Here is a 22,743-nt window from a genome sequence, read left to right as displayed (position 1 = left end):
TATGCTCCAAATACAGGAGTGCTGCTAACTCCACTGTTATTTTCTTGCCTGGTGGTCCCTATTGTGATGCTAGGTGTCTGGCCTATACTTAATCTTCCTTCCAGCATCAGGAATTGGGTCACAAATGGCCTTCACAGCTTAAAGGTACAAGGAAAGAGGCTATAATCAGTAAGTAGTTTATGACAGACAGCTTAACAGATATTTTCCCTTTATAAAGTTCTGAGACAAAGGCATACACCTTTAGGAGTATGTTTTATTCATGTTCCCATCCATTCCTCCCCCAAACCCAGTTCCTACTTAGTATGGGCCATAAACCTTACTAGCACTTTGGCCTGCATGTTTACAAATGAGTGCAGACTTTGTCCCAGATTCATGAATTACAGAATCCCTACAGTAGCATTCCCCAAACTTTCTGCCAAGACTGTGCTGCATAACCGCCTCTTGATAAACATCCATGACCCCAGCAAATGCATTTTTATTACCAAACCTTTAAATTCCTCCATCTCCCATTTTCATTTCTCTCATCCTTTCCCTTTTTATCTAGCCCTAGACTCAAATCACTTCACCCTTCAGCATTATTACTATTTATAATTGTACAAAACTCCCAAAAGATCACTGCATCTTCAACACTAAAATGGTAAATATCATGAAAAAGCTCATATAAAAGTCAGAAATTGAAGTCCAGAATATTCCTTGTAAGATTTATTCAACTATGAGATGATAGAAAAGCATTAAAAAAATTTTTGAGAATCCTATGACTTGGGTGAAAGTCTTATCGTTTAACTATTCCTGTTTGACACACTGAATGATGCCAAAAGTAAGTGGTAAACCAAATTAAAATTGCAGTAAAAAAAACTGGTGTCAATTACACTCTGCAAATTGTTGAAGAAATGGTGTCAATCTTTACTATTAATACAATCTATCTAAGACTTACTTATATAGGAACATCTCAAAAATACAAGATTTAACACCTTGCTTAACTTTATGCTATTATCAGAAGAAAACAAAGATATATAGAAATAACCAGAAATTATAACTCATAACACAGAATTCCTCTGGCCTATTTGTACTAAATGACTTAAGGACTCAGTTAAGTAGCTCAGTTTAGTTAGTAGTACAAACTACAAAAGATTTTTCATACTGTTATGCTCCAAACATGAAAAATAAACCATTATGTTTTGGTAGCAGCCATACACAAAAGTTCAACTGCCAAGACTGAAATGATATTAAACTATTTCCAGTCTATATACCTTCAGATAAATAAGAAATCTATTGTTCCAGGAAATCCAAAATACACTTTTTAAAGGCTCTTGTGTATAGCTAGAACTACTGACAAACTCTCCCACACAGTTTATCAATAGCATCTTATCACATCATCTGAAATAGAAGTGCAAATGGGAGAGAAAATATCGTTAAATTTCAATAAACAAAATACTATTTCTCTTCTGTAAAGAGGGAGGGCAGTATCAGAAATGTTAAAAAATCACCAAGGGGAAAAGTCTAATAGCAGATAGTATTTGTTCCTAAGATTAAAGGAAGCCTGAAAACCTTTAAACACTAGAATAGTCAGGAATACTGCTTCCTTTGAACTCAAAGGCCAGTTCCATGATCTGTAACACCTGGTATATAAAGTTACAATTTCTGTGTTATAGTTACTTAAGGAAATCATTTGTGCAATAGTAGCAAAAAGCAGTTTTCTGGTGGCCTTTCTAGTCTATTATTACAAAAATATTGCAGATTAAGGGTAAGGACATGTGATTCCCATTCCAAATTGCCAGGAAAACAGCCACATTATCCTCCATAAACAGCTTGCCATACAATCCACTGTAAGCCTTCCTTCAGCATTAGAGAAAAACAATACTTAACAATTGGAGGAAATAACTTTACAACTACCCGTTAAAACTCAAAACGTAACATTCCTAAACTTATTGCCAATAACTGAATGTATGGTGTCAGTGGCAACTAATGGTTTTGAAAGCAGACATCCTTTCCGAAAATGATTTCTAAATCATTTCCTAAAGTGATTTCATTAAAGAAACTATCTTTAACTCAGGCAGTGTAAAAGCCTTTTAAATTTTTTCACTACTAAACTAAAAGTACACAACTGGTATAAGTGACTCTATGTACACGCTTGGTACACACCTACATGTGCACGCAACAGACTCTCAAATGTTCTCATCAAAATCGCTAGGCAAAACCTTCCCCAGAAGCAGGGAACAAGAACTATCCAACAGGTACTGTACTAGACAACTGTCTGGGGAATGCAGGGTTAAAGTCACAGGAAACAGCTGGCTGCTAAGTCTCAGTGATGCTTGCCTTTTAAAGAGGAACTTAACAGCTCCTTACTTGCCAGACATCACCTGAATTCAAAAATAAAATGTTTTATTAAGTTCTCTTCCTACCAAATTTATTTTAAAGTACTAAAAAGTCTGATGTGAAGATCTTCAAAACCAGTTCTCCATCTGAGAAGCCTCCTCACTTTGCCTTAGGTCCCAGCTTATGGAAAGCTTTATCAGTTACCTAGCTGCACAGGAGTTACCACAGGAAATGCAGTTGGTATACAACAGTAGTCAGCACTGGTGTGAGACCTGCATCAAGACTATAGTACCATTTGTTTTATTGTAAATTAAAGTTTGAAAGACTGAGGGGGAAGGAAGGTTTTCAAAAATGAACAGAAAAACAAAACCGTTATTAGCAAGGGTAGTCTATGTGTTGTGGTTATATTTCAAACTCCTGAAATAGCCTGCCAATTAAGTACACAGTCATCTGTATTCCAAATACCTGCAGGTTCAGCTGTGTGTTCCTGTATAACCTACAAAGTCAGAATTTAACCTTACAGATAAAAATAAATTTTCATATTTAATTGGGATTACTAATTGCAAGTAATCTAGACTGCGTATTTCCAGTGTGAACATGTTTACGTTTCTACAAAAAAAAAAGTGCCACTACATGGCAAGGTACTTAACTGTGTAGAGAAAAACCCTGTTACCCTCTACAAACAAAAATTTACTAAGTCTCTATGTAAGGGTAGTGGAGTAATCTACACTCCAGCGATGCTCATTTGTTTCATTTAGGTTCTTAGGCTTTAACTGAAATAAAAGTCTGAAAATGAGAAATCAAAAACTCAGCATTACAACTTTTGAGAATAAAAATGTGTAAAAACATACCTTTTGTTGAATTCCAGATTAAGTGATTTTTTAAATGTAAATCTTGCAGCTGATGAAAAGCAAAAAGCAACCAATTTCTCTGTAGTGATTAGCCTGTTCTTTTAAGACTATGGGTCATCTGCCCCAGGATTTTTTAACTGAACAAGGAATCCATAGGGGCAAAATAATTGTTTCTCAAAGGTGGGTCAGAATGGAACATTTGTATCTTCACTTCAACTGGGAAGCAATGAAATGTAATCCTTTGAGTATCATTTTTGGTAGATGTTACCCTTTTGTTTCATCCTCATTTCATGCATTTGGCTTGGGAATATGTCCATGTTTTGACTTCAGAGATTTAAAAAAACAACAACAACCCTGTGTTTCCTCTATAACATCTAAATATGTATACACAGATCTTCACTCCTTATCAAATAAATGTTCTTAGCATGACCAGTGTGCAACTGACATTCACATAGCTTATAGAACCTAAGTCTTCTGAGAAATATATATTTTAGCTGAACGTCTATAATCATGACAAGAGATTAATTAAAATGCCAAGATAAGAAACAATTTATTATAGAGAGAAGAAAAATTTCTCATCCAAAATATAGAAATCTGTACAACTTTGCCACAATCAATATACATGAACTGTACAAATTTACACCAGTTCATAATTTACCAAATAAAAGATGACTAACAAAGTTCACAAAATAGATGGTGGTTTGTGGAAAAGACTTTTACCCAATTAAGTACAAGTAAAGTTACAAACCAGACCTCCACTTTCTAAAAATAAGAAGTTTACTCAGTCTTAGAAAACTACAAGCTAGCAAATGTACAGAGCTGGCTGGTGCTACCACCACAGTTGAGACAGTGTCTTTTTAAGGGTCTTAAATTGTAAAGCCTGTTGCCAAGGCCGATTCTGGTCACTTGCTACTTTCAAGGCCAAAAACACAATACAAGGTCTGACCATTTTCCCAGGTCATGCCTACTAGGTTTGTCTTATGTACATTTATACATATTTAAGTGCTAGGTAAAAGTCTTGTCATAAAACTTCCAGTACTACCTTGTTTAAAATGTTGAGCTTTCCTATGCAGCTGCCAAAAAGTTAACAATTTTCAAGTGTAATAGTGCAAATTTCCTCTGCCAAGACCTACTGCAGAGAACAGTTCTTTGAAATACAGATTTGCATTAAAGGGACTGATGTAAAAATTTAGGTACAGCGTCTGGGAGAAACTGAAACCACCCTAGGACTTCACTCCCTAGCAAATAAAGTGATCATTGACTTGGACTCACAGGCTATTAAATTATTGAAAGGTACTGTCCAAACTATGGCACTGTCACTTAAAAAAAAATTTTTTTTACCACTCTATCTTGTGCCAGATCTTCACAGCTGTGACATGATTTAAATTCCATAATCCATCCATCCCCAAGAGGAGCCCACCCAAAGCAAAAATCAAATTTATCCATCCATTATAAGATGATCCATCCACAGACTATATCTTAACCTGATACAGTCATCATATTGTAGTTTTTGGAAGGGCTCGTTCTGCCCAAGAGAAGTTCCTCCTTGCAGCTGATTCTGCTGTCTACCATTTGCACGCTGGAGCTGCTCTGAGTGCTACCTCCTGCTGGCGAGGCCTCGTACAACACGCAGATGGAGCCGTCCTCGCCAATCCTGTAGGACACTTCGTAGGGGTCCACCCAGAGTGTGAGTTCACTGGGGAGAAGCCTGAACAGCTCCTGGCTGCTCAGTCCAATCCGCTGCGCCGCCTGTCCAATCAGAGGATCCATTTTATGGTTGATGCGAATGCAACGGTAACCTGATCCCTTGCACGGCTTTTCTGGGAACCAGTGATGTTTATAATGTTCTGCAGAAGAAAAGAACCGGAGAAACAAGGCTTAGACGGGGACGGGCAGCTACCGCTGTGGTTTCCCTTTCCCCGATGGCTCCTTTGAGGGGTGAAAATGAAAACTATCAACTTTTTTTTTTAAGTGCTCAGCATTGCATTCAGGGCTGTGCGTGTGCGGGGAGTGAGCGGGCCGGATTTTAGAAACAATACAGGAGTAGCACGGGACAAAAAAAAAAAAAAAATGTCCAGGAACCAACCGGTAGAGCCGCCAAAACCAGGAATCAGGCGCGCAGCCTGGACGGGAGAGAGAGCGCCGGCGGGCGGGCCGGCGGCCGGGCGGGAACCGTACTTTCTCCACCGCAGCGGCACACAATGGGGTTTATGGCTTTGGAGGAGAGAAGCGCAACCGGACTGTTCACCCCGAAGGGAAGAAAAACAAGCAACCCTACACCAGGCTCTGGGCAGAGCGTAATTGTCCCGGTGACACATGCGATGATTAATGGGCGGGAGGAGGCGGCCGGGGCGGACAGCACGTCCGTCCCAGGCTGGTCCCAGCCTGGCTCCGGGACAGCGGCGCGGTCCCACCCGGGGCCGGTCGCCCCGCACCGGACGGTTAGGGGGCGGGGGGTGGGGGCGCAGAACCCCCCCGGCGCCGTCGCTCCTTTGTCCCTAGATACGCGGACGGTCCGAGGACCGCGGCTCCCTCCTCGGGGGGCTTTAGTTTCTTTGTTGTGCGTCCCGTGTTCCTCTCCCCTCCACTAGCCAGTCGTGGGGAGAGGGGGCGCCCTCGGCCAAGCCCCGACACCCTCGCCGGAACCCGCCGTTCGTGGGCGGCCAGCGCGCCCGCCCCGGTCCCGGTCCCGGTCCCGGTCCCGCCGCGGGACCCGAGCGCCGCCGGCCCGAGGCACAGCCAGGCTCCCGCGGCCCGACGGCCCGCCCGGGGCTGAGGGACCCGCACCCCGGCACCCCTCGCCTTCCCACCGAGGCCCCTCACCTGCCAGCAGCTCCTGCAGGCTCTGGCTGAAGGTCTGCAGCTGTCGCTCACTCGTGAGCCCCTTGGTGCGGAGGAACTTGGAGATGAAGGACACGGCGGCGGCGATCTCGCCTATCATGGTGGCAGCCCGGGTGTAGAAGGGATGCATGAGGGCGGCGGGGCTCGGCGGCGCGGCCCCGACGGCGGAGCGGCACCCCGGGCTCCCTCGCGGGTCAGAGGGCTAAGAGGAAGAGAGGGCGTGAGGGGCGGGCGGGCAGCTACTTTTTTTTTTCTCTTTTCTTTATAGTAAAAAAGTTATTTGAGAGACAGGAGGCGGCAGGAGAGAGGAGGAGACGAGCGATGGCGGCCTGGTCACATCGCTCGGACCTCCCCAGCCGCCTCCGCCTCCAGCTAAGCAGCCTCGGGAGCTCCCAGCAGTTGCATTTCCAGCTCTGGGGGGCGAAGAGATGCGGGCTCCGTGCGGCACTTTTTATAGCGCCGCGGAGAGGAAGTGCGTAGCTGGAGCGTGACGGCTGATTCCGGCCAATCCCGAGATCGCACCATTGTGACGCAAGCAAATTCGGAGCCGGAGGGGGCGGGAAAAGGGCCAGGGGGCGGGCCCAGAGGCCAGGAAGAGAGGGAGGAGCTGACGTAATCCGCTTGTAAACAAATAAACCCCGAGTGGCGGCCGGAGCCCGGAGAGCGGGGGCGGGGAACACGAGAAACTGACGGGTGCGCGTGTGAAAGCCCCGCCCCCAGCCCTGGCTCCGCCTCCCGCCGCCGCCGCCCGCGGCCCTGGGCCAGGCCGTCCCGTGCGCGAGCGCGCGGCCCGGGCGCTCGGGCCCGGCGTCCGAGTGCTGTGCGGTGAAAGCCGCTGGGCCCGGGCTGGGCTGCCGGTCCGCGCTCTCGCCGCTCCGATGGAGCTGCACACCGCGCCGCCCGCCGCCTCGCGTACGCGGGGTTTGCATCCCGTCCCCGCTCCAGGTGTACCTGGCTGGCTCCCCCAGCAGGAGGAGCGGCTGGCGCAGCGGGGAGTGGGTGCCCGCGCTGAAGGTGCTGGGGGCGCGCAGCGGGTGCCAAAGAAAGTGGGCGGGGGTGGGGGTAATGGGATGGGGGGCGGGCTCTCGCTGGGCAGGCTGCGATCCGTGGGAGCCCAGGTCTCCTCGCAGAAGTGCAGCCGACGCCAAGGAGCCGTTTCTGCTTCACCCTCGGGGAGGAGTCGGGGATGCCTTTGTAAAAGTTTAATTGCGAAATAAATAAATAAAAGGTTACTTCGCCTTTTGTGGTTGCTGTTGCAGTAACTTCAGGAGTCAAGGGAGAGAAGAGTGGACACTTTCCTGCCTCCAACTTAAGGCTGACGAGGAAAGCCTGTGACTGAATGCGGAGTAACGTGGATCTTGTACATTTTGTTATGAATTGGGGGGCGGGGAGGAATAGAATGTATTCTACACTGTTTATACACAAAACCAAAAATTGCTGTTTTCTAGTACACATAACTGCCTGCACGTTGGGTTCTGTTGCTCTTTATGAAAACAGAAGAAAAAAAGATAAAATGTGAAGCTTGTGAAAATATAAGGCATAGACATTTAAGTTTACTGGAAACCCTACTTGCAAACTAAAAGGAAAAAAAGACTGGCACGAAGGCGTGAGCCTGCTAAAACAGTTAGGCCCAGAAAAGGGTTAATCTGAACTCCATTAAGGAAGAGAAGAAAAAAAATGGTGAGGCGAGCAGATGGAGAAAGCAAACAAGAGGCAGAAGTTGAACTCTACCAGATGGAAATAAATATCCCGAGCTTAGTTGGTCATCAATATTGCAAAATACAGCACTTCGAGTGTTTTCTCTTTTAATATGGAGCCAAAGGGCATAGAGATGAAGCAAAAGTAGGACTTGTTATAAAGCAGGAGGAGAAAAAGTTTTACTGTTTACATGAAATATGTAAAACTGACTGAAAGAATAACTTCTAGGTTATTGTTTACTCATATGCAATCGCTAGGTACTTACATAGCATTGTTAAACTCACTGACTAGTGAAAGTGTTCATTTTCTTTGGATAAATTTATTTAAAAAATGATAAATAAGGTACATTTGTTTCCTTCTAGAACTTTTCAGATAGAACTGTACTTGAAAAATAAACCATCATGGTTGTTACTGGGGACCAGAAACCTCTTTTATTACTCAGAAAGGAGACAGGAAACAGAAGTAAATCCTTAAAATCTCCCTAGCCTAGAACAAGGTCTTCTGATATCTCTCCTACCACTGCCCACCCTTAAACATCTGATGTGTTAATTTTCCTTGCATTACCAGTCTTTTGAGCATTAGATTGGAAATCGGGGGCAAGTTTTTCTCCTCTAAGCCTGGTCTCCAACTTGAACTCCCAATAATTCTGAGTTTAAATTTGTTTTGTCACCTACAAAACAAATAACGAAGCTAAGAAAATGCTAGGATTTGAACTCACTGTTGTCTTCCAAGCCCATATTCTCTCCACTACTTTTAGCCACCTTCCCAGGCAGCATCTAGACCCCTTCTCCAAAGCTTTTTAAAATGAGTTGAATAGAAAGCTTAGCTCACATATTTCTGAAGGGTTTGCCCTGCCTCCACTGTTTTTTATTGTATGTGTGTTTCCCACCTTAATTCATTCTTTTAAGAGACAAATGGATTTAAGAAATTACTGTTTTACCTGGAGAATTTGGGGTGCACTCAGAAAATAAGGAGAGAGAGAGAGAGAGAGAGAGAGAGGGGGAGAGAGAGAGAGAGAGAGAGAGAGAGAGAGAGAGAGAGATGTAGATCCTAAATTCAAGCTTTAGATAGTACACAATGTTAACTGTTAATAGTTTTCAGTTCTGGACATACAGGTGTTTAGTAATATTTTTCCAGAAATTTAGTCAAGTTCGTCCCTTCCAAGAAACAAGCTGGTATATCTGGACAGCTTTTGGATTATAAAGACACTTTTTCATATTGTTATGGTAAACTACAGGGCAATCTCAATCATGTACTAACTCATGGCTTGGTGTCCTCATGTAAGTTACTTAACCTCTCTGTATACTAATCAAAGAGACAAACGGCTGGTATGAGGTTTAAATGTAATAACTACAGAAACTATTTAGCACTGTCTTCAGCATTCAAATATATATATATATATATATATATGCATATATATATACATATATATGCATATATACATATACATATATGCTTATATTATCATCAAGCAATTTAATAATATTATGAAATTAATTTCTAAAACCTAGAAAGTTTTCAATCAAAGCACTAAAAGTAAATCTTAGGAACTCTGTCAAAACAAATCCAGGAAATGAACCTGGCTTTAGATCAACTAAAGGACTTGTATGCATGCATATAAGCATAACCAATGGACATAAGACACTGGGGGATAGGGGAGGCTGGGGGACTGTCTAGGGCGGGGGGATAAAATGGACACATATGTAATACCCTTTGTAATACTTTAAGCAATAAAAAAAAAATAAGTTTGCAAGAAAAGCACAAATGTCAGGTCTTTGGAAACAATGCTGAAGAGTTCAGAGTGTACTTCTATAGAGGTAACTATTGGACAACTAACTAGAATTTCAAAGGGCTGGGGGTTTATATTCGCATCCCTCGGTTCTAATGTTACTGGAACTGTTTGCTCTATACTAAAATCTGAGATCCCTGTAGATTTTTTTAGTATTGTTTTTAACCAAAGAGAGAAAAAGAAAAACAAACATTTATATAGCATGGGGAACTGAACATTTTTCTCTGCTTCATAAACTAATAAAATTTAGGGATCAACACAAGATCTTTTATTCGGCTAAAGAATTTGTTTAAATTGATTTCAGAGAGGAAAAGAAAGGAAGAGAACGAGATAAAAACATCAATGATGAGGGAGAATCATTGATCAGCTGCCTCCAGCGGGCTTCACACTGGGGATCGAGTTGAGCTGGCAACTCGGGCATGTGCCCTGACTGGGAATCGAACATTGACCTCCTGGTTCATAGGTTGATGCTCAACCACTGAGCCACGCTGGCTGTGCCAAAGAATTTTTTTTTTTAAAATCACATTTCCATCTGCTATCACTACATTTGAGGGAAAGGATGACATTTTAACATCCCCAAAGTAGGAGCGGTATCCATATCAGAATAAATTAAAGCATGATCTTAATTCAATGAAAATTACTACATGTCACTTTTTGCATTTCATCATGACCTTACATTTGGGAACTTATCTAAACTATTAATCTATGAATATGATAACACTAAATGAGGCTATTATGCCATTCATTTTATATACTTACTCTCACTGCCTGGAATACCTGGTCATTTCCCCCTCTATCTAGGTAATTTCTCCTTATTCTCCAAGTAGCCTTCCCTGACTCTGGACTTGAGTACATTTCTGCAGTGTCCTATTGTCCCTTGCTCTGGCTCTGATACTTATCTGACAGACTAGAATTACTATGTTTATTAGCCTATCTTCCTTTCCAGTCTGTAGATTCTTTGAGGGCAGGCATCTCATGCCATTCACTATTGTACTCCCAATGCCTAAGCAAAAGCCCAACCCATAGTAAATGTTGCCTTATGGCAGCGGTTCTCAACCTGTGGGTTGCGACCCCTTTGGCAGTCAAACAACCCTTTCACAGAGGTCGCCTAAGACCATCCTGCATATCAGATATTTATTGTATTGATTGCTTTTGAAGATTATCTCTTTTTAGGATAGACTGCATTTGCACAGCAAATGAAATGGAGACCAAGGTGACTTACACGTACGTGTTGCTCAGGAATATTGCGGTATCATCCACATTTTCCCATTTAAGGTTTTTTGCTCCCCCCCCCCCCCCTTATGCTCTTGAAACCCAAAATGTGGTGGTCAGGCCGGAGCTGTTTGTCTTGTAAAACTGAAGAATGAATTCACAGACAAAATGGTGGGAAGAAAAGAAACGTTATTGGTGGGGGAAACAAAGCTTAGGGGGGGATAGAAGGACTTAGGCAGCAGGAAGGGGGCGCAAAACAGATTACCACGTAAGCTCTTTGTCTAGGGCAGTGGTTCTCAACCTTCCTAATGCTGCGACCCTTTAATACCGTTCCTCATGTTGTGGTGACCCCCAATTTCATTGTTACAAATTGAACATAATTAAAGCATAATTATTAATCACAAAAACAATATGTAATTATATGTGTGTTTTCCGATGGTCTTAGGCGACCCCTGTGAAAGGGTCGTTCGACCCCCAAAGGGGTCGCGACCCACAGGTTGAGGACCGCTGGTCTAGGGGATGTTCATATACTCTGCTAGCTTCTGATTGCCCCCTTCAAGGAATTCTGACAATATCCAATTATACCAAAGTTCAAGTTCCCGCCTGTGGGAGGACCTGATTGAAGACTGCCACTTCAGGTTGGTGGTGACATCACTGTTCACGCCTGGCCAGGTCAAGGGTCAAGTTTTTCCTGCCCAGCCAGGTCAAGTTTTCTCCAGCCGGTTCCGCCTAGCTAGTTCTAGGTCCTTTGTTTGCCTCCATGCCTAACTTCCCTTCCCCCTACCTCCACGTGGTCCCTGTCCCTGGCTGCCTACCTAGCCCTCCTTTTCTATCTCCTCACTATTTAGACACATTTTAGTATTTTTACCTCTGGTTCCCATGGATCCCATGGATATCAGTTGCTTGTGTGCTGCTCTCTCATATTGCCATTCTATCCTGAAGTTGATCACAAAGTGACCTTATGATGCTCATCTCTCACCTCATCCATGTGATCCAGGGTTCCTGGATTATTGCTAGGAAAGTCCCAGAATTTTTAAAATGGCTGTATTACAGTTCACAAGTATATCTGGAAGGCCTTCCACAACCTCCCCTTATAATCCCACCTATCAATGCAGTTCTTCCCACTCCTAATGGTGCATTTAGGCCCATAGACTTTTTGTTGCCAGTCAGCTAGCTGCATTCACTAAAGTTATATTTACTGTGAATTTACTTCCAAATAGAGCCCTAGGCTGTCCATGGCACTTGCTTTAGAACACTCACAGCTTAACCAACAAGTACAAGGTTGAGTGGGAGAGCTATTTACAGAGTGTTAATTGTGGGAAGCCACCCATTGTCTTCACTAGCAGAGAGGTATGGACAAGGATCCCGGAAGGATGGGGACCCTTGAGCTCTGGCAATGGTCAGGGCTGTGCACCCACTGTTAGTCCAGACAATTGTAGCTGGAGCACCTTCCCCATTTACTATTATGTAAATCCTTGCTGATGGGCTAGTCTGCCTATTACTGGAAATTGCCTGCCTAAGGGCCATGGGTGTATCCCAAACCAATAAAAGGTTGGCGAAGCCTGAGCACCAGTGGAAGTCCTTCCTCTTGAGTTGGACCTGCCCGCCTGGTCCCCCAATATTTCCAAATTATTATTTCTTGTCTTGTCTCTTTCATTTGCGTGCGGACCTCTTCCAGATCCTGAACCCTGAACCACGTGGGACGTGGGGGGAAAACCTACAAATTTAACAGTTAATAGCAAATAGAGAGAAGGCATTTATTTTGGTGTGTATTTGGGGGCAGGAGGAGATAAGCAAGTCCCCAAAGTGAAGGATCTCTGCTAAACCAGTGAAGTTGGCCATTCATTAAGTCTCTTTGGGAGGAAGAAAAGGAGAAGCCTGACCTTGGAATATTTTAATGGCTTAAACCAATATAAGGAAGATAAATATTGTTGGAAAAAATAGTGAGTTGAGGGGGCATATGTGCTGAGGAGTGTTTTTAGCAAGGAAGTAATATGATCAGATTTAGCTTTTAGAAAGCCCTGGGGATGATGGATTATGGAAATGTTGAAGTGACTTCTATATTTGTATTTAATTCTTATTTAAATCTTTAAATAATTTAGCTTTTCATGTGGGCTTATTTCTTCAACTAGAGACCTATGCATGCCTTTTATTTATTCTTTTCTTGGTTACCCACAGGAAGGAGACCACTTTCAGCAGCCTCTCCATTTGGCACCCTGCCTGGCTTTGCTTAGGTGTGAATCCAAGGGCACAATCTAAGGCATAATGGGTTTACATCCACTGGGGTTCAGAAAACACAAGAGAACTAGAAATCTGAGGGTGCATACAGATTTGGGGCTAAACTGCTCCTTCTTATTAAAGCAATTCAGATTGTTTGGAGAGAATGGGAGGAAAAGAATTAAAGAGCTCCCTAACAACAGCAACAAAAATGATCATATAGCTCATCATCACTGACCGTGCCTCATAAAATGTGCTGAGTGTTTTAGAGACATTCCCGTTTACTTCTCCAAAAAGTACCACCACGTGAGTGTAATTGACAGCATTTAACATTCGAGGTTTCAATCCTAAAGAAAATAAGTCATTTACCCAAGGTCTTGGCAACCAGATTTGAATTCTCAAGTCATGGATGGCAAAACTATGCTTTTCCTGATATTACCTTTTCTAAAAGGGACTGTGAGAAATAAAACCCTATAAAGTTAGACGACTATTTGGAGACAAGTAGAGACAGTAAACAACAAAACAAAACAAACAAACAAATTAAGGCAGTTGAAGAGACTTCTTATGGCTGCTATACCTGGAAAATACAGCTACATCTCTTCAAAAGCTCATTGAAAAATGAATCAAAGGACATATTAAAACATTAATCTGCCAAATAAAATAATTTCTCTGGTATGAAAATTACCTTTACGGACAGAGAAGAGAAAGCAGCAAAAACACCCTCTATTTTAGATTATTTAAGCATCTCACTTCTCCTTTTGAACTAAATTGGCAGGGGGAACCAGGGAGCTGCTCAGCCCCACAGTCCCTCTTCCTCAGCTATCTGGGGAGCACTGGAACTTGTGAGAGTTCAGGTGGAGGAGGCTGGAGGAGAGCCAGAAGGGCTGGTTTTGTGTCTTATCCCCGCAGGGCACTGTTGGCCAGGATGGCCCGCCCTCCAGGTATTCTCACAGATCTTTCTATTGTTAAGCCTCAAGGCCATTCCTCAAAGCCAGGCTTCCTTCCAAGACCTTCCTCCCTCCCTTTTAGCAGAGCTCCATGGTCCTATTTACTTGCCTCTTTCTAAAGCTCCACCATCTACTCTCTCTCCTGGGGCAACCCCTCAGAGAGTTCACATTATGGAATGGGGATGTTTATCTGCATCTCTCCAGCTGCTAAAGACCTATTTCAGTTTTAAGGTTAACAGGAGTCTGGGAAAGAGGCAGATGACGAACTTTGGAAAATTGTGAACTTTAAGGGATTACACAAAGTTCTTACAAGTTATGATCCTGGCCTACAGTGTTTACAACTTTCTGAATCTGGAGCACATGGACCTCCCTTTCCGTTCAAACTTAATAGGGCAGGGGATCAAAACTTCTCAGTTCTTAAAGTGTGGTCCCCAGAGCATCAGCTCAGCATTACCCCTGCGTATTCATAGAAATGCAAACTTTTGTCTCTAAACCTACTAAATCAGAAACTCTAGGGTTGACGCCCAGCTATCTGGGCACTAATGTTTCAGAACAACTGTTTTTCAAAAAGTAATGGCAAAATTCTGTCATCTAAAACCAACCAACAAACTTTTTATCTAGGCATATACTATCTCAACTAGAAATTTTGTCCCTTAAAAGAAAAAAATCAGCATACTAATTTAATATATAAAAGCTGCCTTTAAGCATCAGCTAAGTTTTAAATGATTAGTTATCTGCTTCCCTGAGGTTCTATAGTCTGAGTGAAATGCCTTCTTCCCAGCTTTGGATACATTAAGCAAACTAGGGCAAATAATAATAGCTACATGTTACTCCCAAGAGAGAAGATAATACTCAGGAAGCTTGATAAAGTAATCATGAAATTAAATGTTGGCATAGTCCATGATTTTGAGAGGTGAGTGTGAACTGTTGGGTTCATTGTCTCTAGAACTTTATGAATTCAAGGACAAGGGAGGGGTAAGCAAAGGGAAGCGAAGTTTATTACAGTTAAAGTAACAGAGCTCTCCTCGCAGAGAGAGGGGTCCCGGGAAAGGGTTGCTACAGAAGCTCATTAGTCTAGGACCATGGTCGGCAAACTCATTAGTCAACAGAGCCAAATATCAACAGTACAACGATTGAAATTTCTTTTGAGAGCCAAATTTTTTAAACTTAAACTACATAGGTAGGTACATTGTTATTAACTTAATTAGGGTACTCCTAAGGCTTAGGAAGAGCCACACGCACAAGGGGCCAAAGAGCCGCCTGTGGCTCGGGAGCCGCAGTTTGCCGACCACTGGCTAGGGGTTTAAATTTCCTGCACTTGCCTTCTCTTGGCTCTTTCAAAGAAATACCACCCAATCTCTTTTTGCCCTGTCTTCCCGCTTTTAGTTCCCATTCTTGGGTCCAGGGGGAAGGGCGCTCTATGGTTGACTGGTACATTCTGCCTGTCTTGCTCAATTGACCATCTGGTTGATTTCCTCCTTGCCTACCATCTCCCCTTCCTGTGGCCCTTCCCCTAAACTGCCTGATCCCACTAACTCCTCATGTCCCCCCTCTCATGGAGTAACCCTACTGCCTGCCCTTAGGGAATTGGGAGGATGACTTACCGCTCTGGCTGCTTCTTGCTGAATGGGGACCTTGTCAGGCCCCTGGCAGTCAGGGTTCCTTTAGGAAAGGACGATCTACAGGGCTGAGGAAAATTGGGTTATTCATGCGGGGTTCCATTTCCATAAACATCTGTAATTTGAAGGATTCCAGGCAAGAAAGCACAAATTTAGCTAAGCGATTAAAAAATGCAAGGTCCAAACATTAGGAGGAGAACTACAGAGACCAGGGGGCCTAGAAAGGGTAGGAGACAAGTTATGCTAGGCAGCCAGGAAGAGAAAGACTGCCCATGTCCCGGCCCCGTTGGTTGTACTTATGCAGCCATTCTGCTTGTTCGTAGATTTTCCTTATGTTTGTGTCCACGAGGCCAGAGTTATTGATATCAGTGCAGCAGGTCTTGTTTATCATTGCGCAGACTCCTCCTCGTTCTGCCAAGAGGTAATCAAGGGCTAAACGATTATCCAAGATGACTTTAGCTAAGGAGTCTAAGGATTTAGACTCCTGCTCTGGCTGCTGCCTTGGTAGCCAGATCAGCTAGCCTGTTCCTTCCATGACCTCATGTAATCCTCTCTGATGCCCCTTGCAATGTATAGCAGCTCCCTCTGAAGGGAGGTACACTGAGGACAGGAACCGATCAATCTCTTTGTGATATTTAATAGGGGACCCACTCGCTGTCAAATGTCTTTGCTTCCAGACGGCAGCAGGGGCGTGGAGGACCAAGAAAGCATGTTTAGCGTCAGTATGTATGTTTACTCCCTCGCCCTCGCCGAGCTCTAATGTTCTTGTAAGAGCGATCCACTCAGCTAACTGAGCACTAGTGCCGGGAGAAAGGGGAGCGCGCTCCAGAGTGGTGGTGAGGGTGACCCCAGCTACCCAGCCTTATGCGCCTCATGTTCCATGAAGGAGCTTCCGTCCCACAGGATCAGATGGGGACTTTCTAAGGGAGTCTCCCTTAAGTCTCCTCGGACCTCATAGGTTTGGAGCACTGCCTGCTCACAGTCATGTTCTTTATTTGTTTTTTCTTCCACAAGGAAGGTGGCTGGGTTTAAAGAGGCCCACACTGTTATTTGACTGTAGGTCCCTCTACTAGTAGTGCCTGATATTTGAGAAGACAGCTCTCTGAAAGCCATGAGCTTCCTTTGGAGGATAGTAAAGCCATGATGTTATGGGGAGTAAGAACTGCCAGGTCCTTTCCTAAGGCTAACTGGGTGGCCTCTGGAACCAGCAGCACCACAGCAGCCACCGCCCGCAAACAGGCGGGCCAGCCCTTGGCCAGGATGTCCAGTTCTTTACTCAGATATCTCACTGGCTGTTGAGCAGGGCCTCAGGCTTGGGTCAGTACTCCTACGGCCATCCCTCCCCTTTCAGTAACATATAGGTTGAGTTCTTGCCCTGTGGGGAGACTCATGGCTGGGGCTTGGAGGAGTGCCTCTTCGAGCTGGTTAAATGCTAGCTTAGAGTCAGGCTCCCATTCAATAGATTGTCCTTCATTCTTTTGAGACTTTCATTCATTGGTATAAAGGTCTGGCTATATCGTCATATCCTGGATTCGAAGTCTACATTTATCCCCAGAAATCCTCTTATTTGTTTGAGCATCTGAGGGAGTGGGAAGGAAGAGATGGGTTTGATCCTGTTCTCCCCTAATGCCCTGGTGCCTGTGGTCAGGTTTGGCCCTAAATGTTTTATGGAGGTATAGCAAGTTAGAGTAATTCAAATTCCTGGTAAGACTTCATCTAGCCACGGAGAAGTGCTCTAAAGAAAATAAAATGGTTATGATTAGCATATCAAATTGCATGTACTCTCTGAAGGGCACAAATAAGAGACTCCCCATTATCTTGTGTTCTTATTGATTTGTTTAGTAAATACTTGTTTTCCCTAAAGGAAGCAGAAGCAATCTTCAGCATCATTTATTAACATTAGTGCATGTGTTGAAAACATTCCATATTTGCATGTTTTTTTTAATAGAAGTCTCTTTTGAAAATCTGTTCAGTGAGCAAAATGTAGGAAATATTCTCATCTTCTGAAAATCAATTTGAATTTTTGACTGTGATGCTGTCTTTTAAACTCAAGGAAAGGTTTTGTTCCTGATTTTCTTTCTTGCAGAAACAAAGCTGTCTGTCCAATGTTTAGATGATAGTGATTATGTTAGTTAAGGCACGTCTGTCTTTATGCTAGAAGGTTCTATCCTCAGTCCCTTAGAATACATGATCTCACCTTTTTTTTTTAAGGTTTATTGACATATATTTTACATGTTATAAAATCCAACAGTTTCAAGGGTACAACCCAATGATTTTTAGTTAATTTATGGGGCTGTGCAGCCATCCCATAATCAGTTTCAGAATATTTTCATTACCTTCAAAATAATCCCAAACTCATCTCCAGACATCCCAGCCACAGGAATGCAATAATCTATGTTCTGTCTCTATAAATTGCCTATCCTGGACACTTTGTATGGATGAAATTATACAATATGTAGTCTCTTTTGTCTGACTTCTGATTAGCACAATGTTTTTGAGATTCATCCATGTTCAGCATGTAACAGAAATTCTTTCTTTCTTTCTTTCTTTCTTTCTTTCTTTCTTTCTTTCTTTCTTTCTTCCTTTCTTTCTTTTTTTATTCTTCTTATTGTATCTTCCTAAAATTTTCCCCTGAGGGAAACTCCATACTAAGAAAGCTTAACTTTATAGCTGTATGCCAGATTGACAGGGGCCAACTTTGGGAGCTACTTTTACTGCTCCTTTCCATGGCCCTTTTCCTTGAGACATTATTCTACCCCCTCTAAAGCCTATGAGATAGCCTTTCTCGATAGCCTGACCTAGACACTGCTCTCCAAGGCCATTGCCTGCTACAGAGTTAATCACTTCCTTACTTTTGGTGCCTATCATGTTTCACACATCCATACCCCAACCTCAACCTGCCCAAGGAATAAGTCAGCTGGTTTGGGAGAAAAATATCCATCCTCAAAACATTTACTTCAGAGGAGACCTCTTGGGACACAGAAATTTCAGGTTGGAAAGAAGGCACTAAGAGCACTCCAGTTACATCATCTAACTAAGAATCTACCAGATAATTTAGCCGAGAGGATTTAGCAAAAAAGTCAAACTCTTAACAGAAGCTTTATTTAGGTTCATGCTAACAAACAAGATCAGCAGATAAATCCTCTAAAAGAAAGTTCTCTTTCATTTGACTTAAAAAAGAAGCACATTTGAACCAAAACAGGAACTACTCTGGCAATATATGTGTGAAAAAAATAAGCACCCTATGGGGCTCTTTTTAAATTAGCCAGAGTACACAGAGAAGCCTTTGAAAAGAAAACTCTGGGGGAAAAACATTTTTCTTGTTTTCATAAACACTCATTGTTTAACCATCTAAAGAAAGTCCAAAGTTATGATTAAGTCCCCTCACCTCCTAAGCGAATGAGCTCTTTAAGTCACTCAGCTCCTCTCCCTCCGTGGCTATACTTTGGGATGCTGGAAGCATAACTTGAAAACCAACCTACCAGGGAAGCAGGAAGTGACTTAGGAGACTTAGTTTTCAAACTGGATACACACAGGCAGGGCTGTGCCCTGCATTCACAGCACAGAGGAACTGACCTGGATAGGGCCTTCAAGATGAGTTGCTCAAAAGACTGAAAAACAATCTACAAAGGCAGCATAGAATTAACCAAAGCAGAACTCTGTGGTTCTAGCAGGGAGAATAAGAAAAGACAGACCAAAGATGAGGCTGAAAAATTATGTGAGGCCAGAGTATCAGTACCTTGTAAAGTGCAGTCAAGATATTAATGATATCCAAAGAATAAAGGGAAGTCACTCAAGAAGTTTAAGCCAAGGAGTGACAAGACAGATTTGCATACTAAGAATCACATACATTACGGCCCAGGGAAATGGGCATTCTGATATTTTAGAAAAATTAGAAGTAAAGATCCATTCTTATGACGTTCTATTCCTTATTTGCTTTGTAGGAGAGCTGTAAGAATATCGGAAACCAAGACCACATCTTTTAAGAAGCTTCTTTGATCTGCTCAAATATCTATACTAATAATAGCCTAGGTGGTCATCACACCCTCATGCATCGCGCCCTAATGTCATCGCAAGATGGCCATCACAAGATGGCTGCATGCACAGCAGAGGTGGGGACCAGTGGAGGAGGCGAGTCACGGCAGGGGAGGGCAGCTGGGGGTGATCAGGCTGGCAGGGGAGGGCAGTTGGGGGCAATCAGGCTGGCAGGGGAGGGCAGTTGGGGGTGATCAGGCCAGCAGGGGAGGGCAAATGGGGGCAATCAGGTCAGCAGGGGAGTGGTTACGGGGAATCAGGCAGGCAGGCAGGCGAGCAGTTAGGATCCAGTGCTCCTGGATTGTGAGAGGGATGTCCAACCGCCCGTTTAGGCCCCATCTCTGTGGGGTCAGGCCTAAACCGGCAGTCAGACATCCCCCGAGGAGTCTCAGATTGGAGAAGGTGCAGGCTGGGCTGAGGGACACTCCCCACCCCTGGAGCATTATGCTAAGTGAAATAAGCTAGTCAGAAAAGACAAGTACCATATGATTTCACTCATCTGGAATCTAAAGAACAAAATAAGCTAATAAATGAAATAGAAACAGACTCATGGATAGAAAACAGACTGACAGCTGTCAGAGGAGAGGGAGACTATGGGGCTGGGTGAAAAGGTGAAGGGATTAAACAAAACCAAACAAATAAAAAACTCATAGATACAGACAATAATATGGAAATTATCAAAGGGAATGTGGGGTTGGGGGAGGTAAAAGACAGTATGGGGGAATAAATGGTGATGGAAGTATTATGGATTTGTGCACCTGAAACCTTTATAATTTTAGTAAACAATGTCACCCTAATACAATTTTTTTAAAAAACTATCATGCCTTAGCTGGTTTGGCTCAGTGGATAGAGCATCAGCCTGTGGACTGAAGGGTCCCAGGTTCAATTCCAGTCAAAGGCACAAGCCCGGGTTGTGGGCTCGATCCCCAGTGGGGGGCGTGCAGGAGGCAGCTAATCAATGATTCTCTCTCATTATTGATGTTTCTATCTCTCTCTCCATCTCCTTCCTCTCTGAAATCAATAAAAATATACTTAAAATAAATAAATAAAAATAAAAAGACAATCATGATAAAATGAAAACTGTGTTGTGATGGGAATATAAATCAGAGACAAAATGCACCTCTGTGAGCTGACCAAATTGACCCAATGAACAGAATTACCATTCATATAGATTGTCAAGAATATGAGCTATATAAACGCAGAAATTTGTGTCTGTTTTTGTTTGTCTTTACCTCCAGCTGAATTCATAGATCCTCAAGTCTTATCTATAGAATAATAAGCTAATAATAGATCTCCCTTACAAAATGAATGTTCAGTTAATGAATTTTTAACCATACACTTTTTTAAAAAGTCATATCACTATTGGGAAAACTTTTTTTTTTTTAAATATATTTTATTGATTTCTTACAGAGAGGAAGGGAGAGGGATAGAGAGTTAGAAACATCAATGAGAGAGAAACATCGGTCAGCTGCCTCCTGCACACCCCCTGGGGATGTGCCCGCAACCCGGGTACATGCCCTTGACCAGAATCAAACCTGGGACCCTTCAGTCTGCAGGCCGACGCTCCATCCACTGAGCCAAACCGGTTTCGGCGCGAAAACTTTTTATTACCAGTATAAAGAAAACTTTTACTTCAAATTCATTAAATATACATGCCATGAGAAATTATATAAATATGATTTTAGGCAAAGACACTCGCCAATTCACTCATTAGCATTTTGTAGTCAAAGTATCATAGGGAACAAATTTCACTCTGAAGGCCTGTTAAAATGAACCCAAACACATTTGCTTTGCATGTGGACACCAAGCAAGAAATGAAGACCTAGCATTTTCATTTCCTACAACCCTTGGGTTTGTTGTGTGCATGGGCTGTATCCATATAGATTGAATTGTTTGCATTTTCTTTTCATTTTTGCTCTAGAGATAAATCTGAATCTTATTTTAAGCACAATATGACCTCAATAATAATGAGCTCCCCCAAAAGATTGAAAAATATGCGAAGATAATAGTGCAGAAAAAATAATGAGCTTTCCAATGCCAAACTCCCTCATCCCTTCTCTGTACGTGCATTACTCACTCTCAAGTCATCCTTTCCTCTTTTGATGGGTACAATAAACCTTCACTGGATTACAATGTTTGCTTACTTTCAAATTCTTTATCACTGCTTATAAAAACTTACTCTTATTACATGTGTAAATATATAACTATTGTTATATACAGATAAATATTCTTATATACGTACACTGTGGACCCTGAAAAGGAATTTATCTGCTGAGATGGACACTCAAGGGTCAACTGAGAGCTCAAATTTTATAAATAAGTATCTGCTGACAGGGGCTCCTTAGTACTCTGTACACAGGGAAGAAATTCAGACTGTGCTCGCAGCTTCCACACTACGCCCCATTTGTTTACAAGATCTGAGTCACCCACTGCAGGGAGCCCTGCTTTCACCTTTCTACCAATGAACTGAGACTTGGCCCCTTCAGTCAGAATTACAAAACTTGTACCCTTGCTTTCATCTATATGGACCAATCAAAACTTCAATTTGGATGCCTCATTGACACAAAAGGACCTAATTGAGAACTTGGACAGGAACTTTCACTATAAAAGGCATCCTTCCCTTTGTCTCTGGGGAACCAAATTGAAGTTGCTACATAAATCTATGTCTTCTGACTGGCCCTGTTTGCTCAAGTGAATAATTTTCATTCTTCATGACAGTCTCAAATGTACGGTGGTTTACACCACACACACATTTATTTATTTAAGTCTTTAAAAAAAATGTTGGGTGTCTTAGGTTAAGATGCAATACTTAATAAAATTTCCTATTAAAATTAATGGGGATTTAAAATTTTTTTAAAGATTTCATTTAATATCACAACAGCAGAGCTTGTAGAAATGAATTAACAATGTTAACCAAAGTATATGGCAATTTCTTTTCTTTGTAATCTAATGTGTTTTGATTTAAGGACTTATAAAAATATTGTTCTGAGAAGGAATTCATAGACTTTAGACTGCTAAATGTGTCCATGGAACAAAAAGAATGACTTCTGGTCTGCATCCTAGGTCAGTGGGTTTAACATACAATAGGAGCTCAATAAATATTGTTAAACACAAAAATTGTTTGAAAAGTGTTATGGTGGTTCCTATGGCATAAAATACCTTTTGTTTTAGATAGAAAAATGTTTCTAGATATTCTAGATAGAGATAGATATTTCTGT

General features: G+C 42.6%; 1 protein-coding gene across 1 annotated transcript; it reads right to left on the bottom strand.

Annotated features, from left to right (window-relative positions):
* Positions 1-3,692: 3,692 nt before the first annotated feature.
* BTG1 (BTG anti-proliferation factor 1) lies at positions 3,693-6,466 on the bottom strand. Its single transcript, XM_081082378.1, has 2 exons — positions 5,991-6,466; positions 3,693-5,014 (listed from the first exon to the last, which is right to left on the bottom strand). The coding sequence occupies exons 1-2, from the start codon at positions 6,136-6,138 to the stop codon at positions 4,647-4,649; spliced, it is 516 nt and encodes a 171-aa protein (XP_080938504.1). The 5' UTR covers positions 6,139-6,466; the 3' UTR covers positions 3,693-4,646.
* Between the last annotated feature and the right edge of the window lie 16,277 nt (positions 6,467-22,743).

The sequence above is a fragment of the Myotis nattereri genome (genome assembly GCF_964212035.1).
Source record: "Myotis nattereri genome assembly, chromosome: 2".
Taxonomy (NCBI): domain Eukaryota; kingdom Metazoa; phylum Chordata; class Mammalia; order Chiroptera; family Vespertilionidae; genus Myotis; species Myotis nattereri.
The sequence above is the reverse complement of the archived record's forward strand: the minus strand, read 5'-3'. Positions and strand labels throughout refer to the sequence as shown.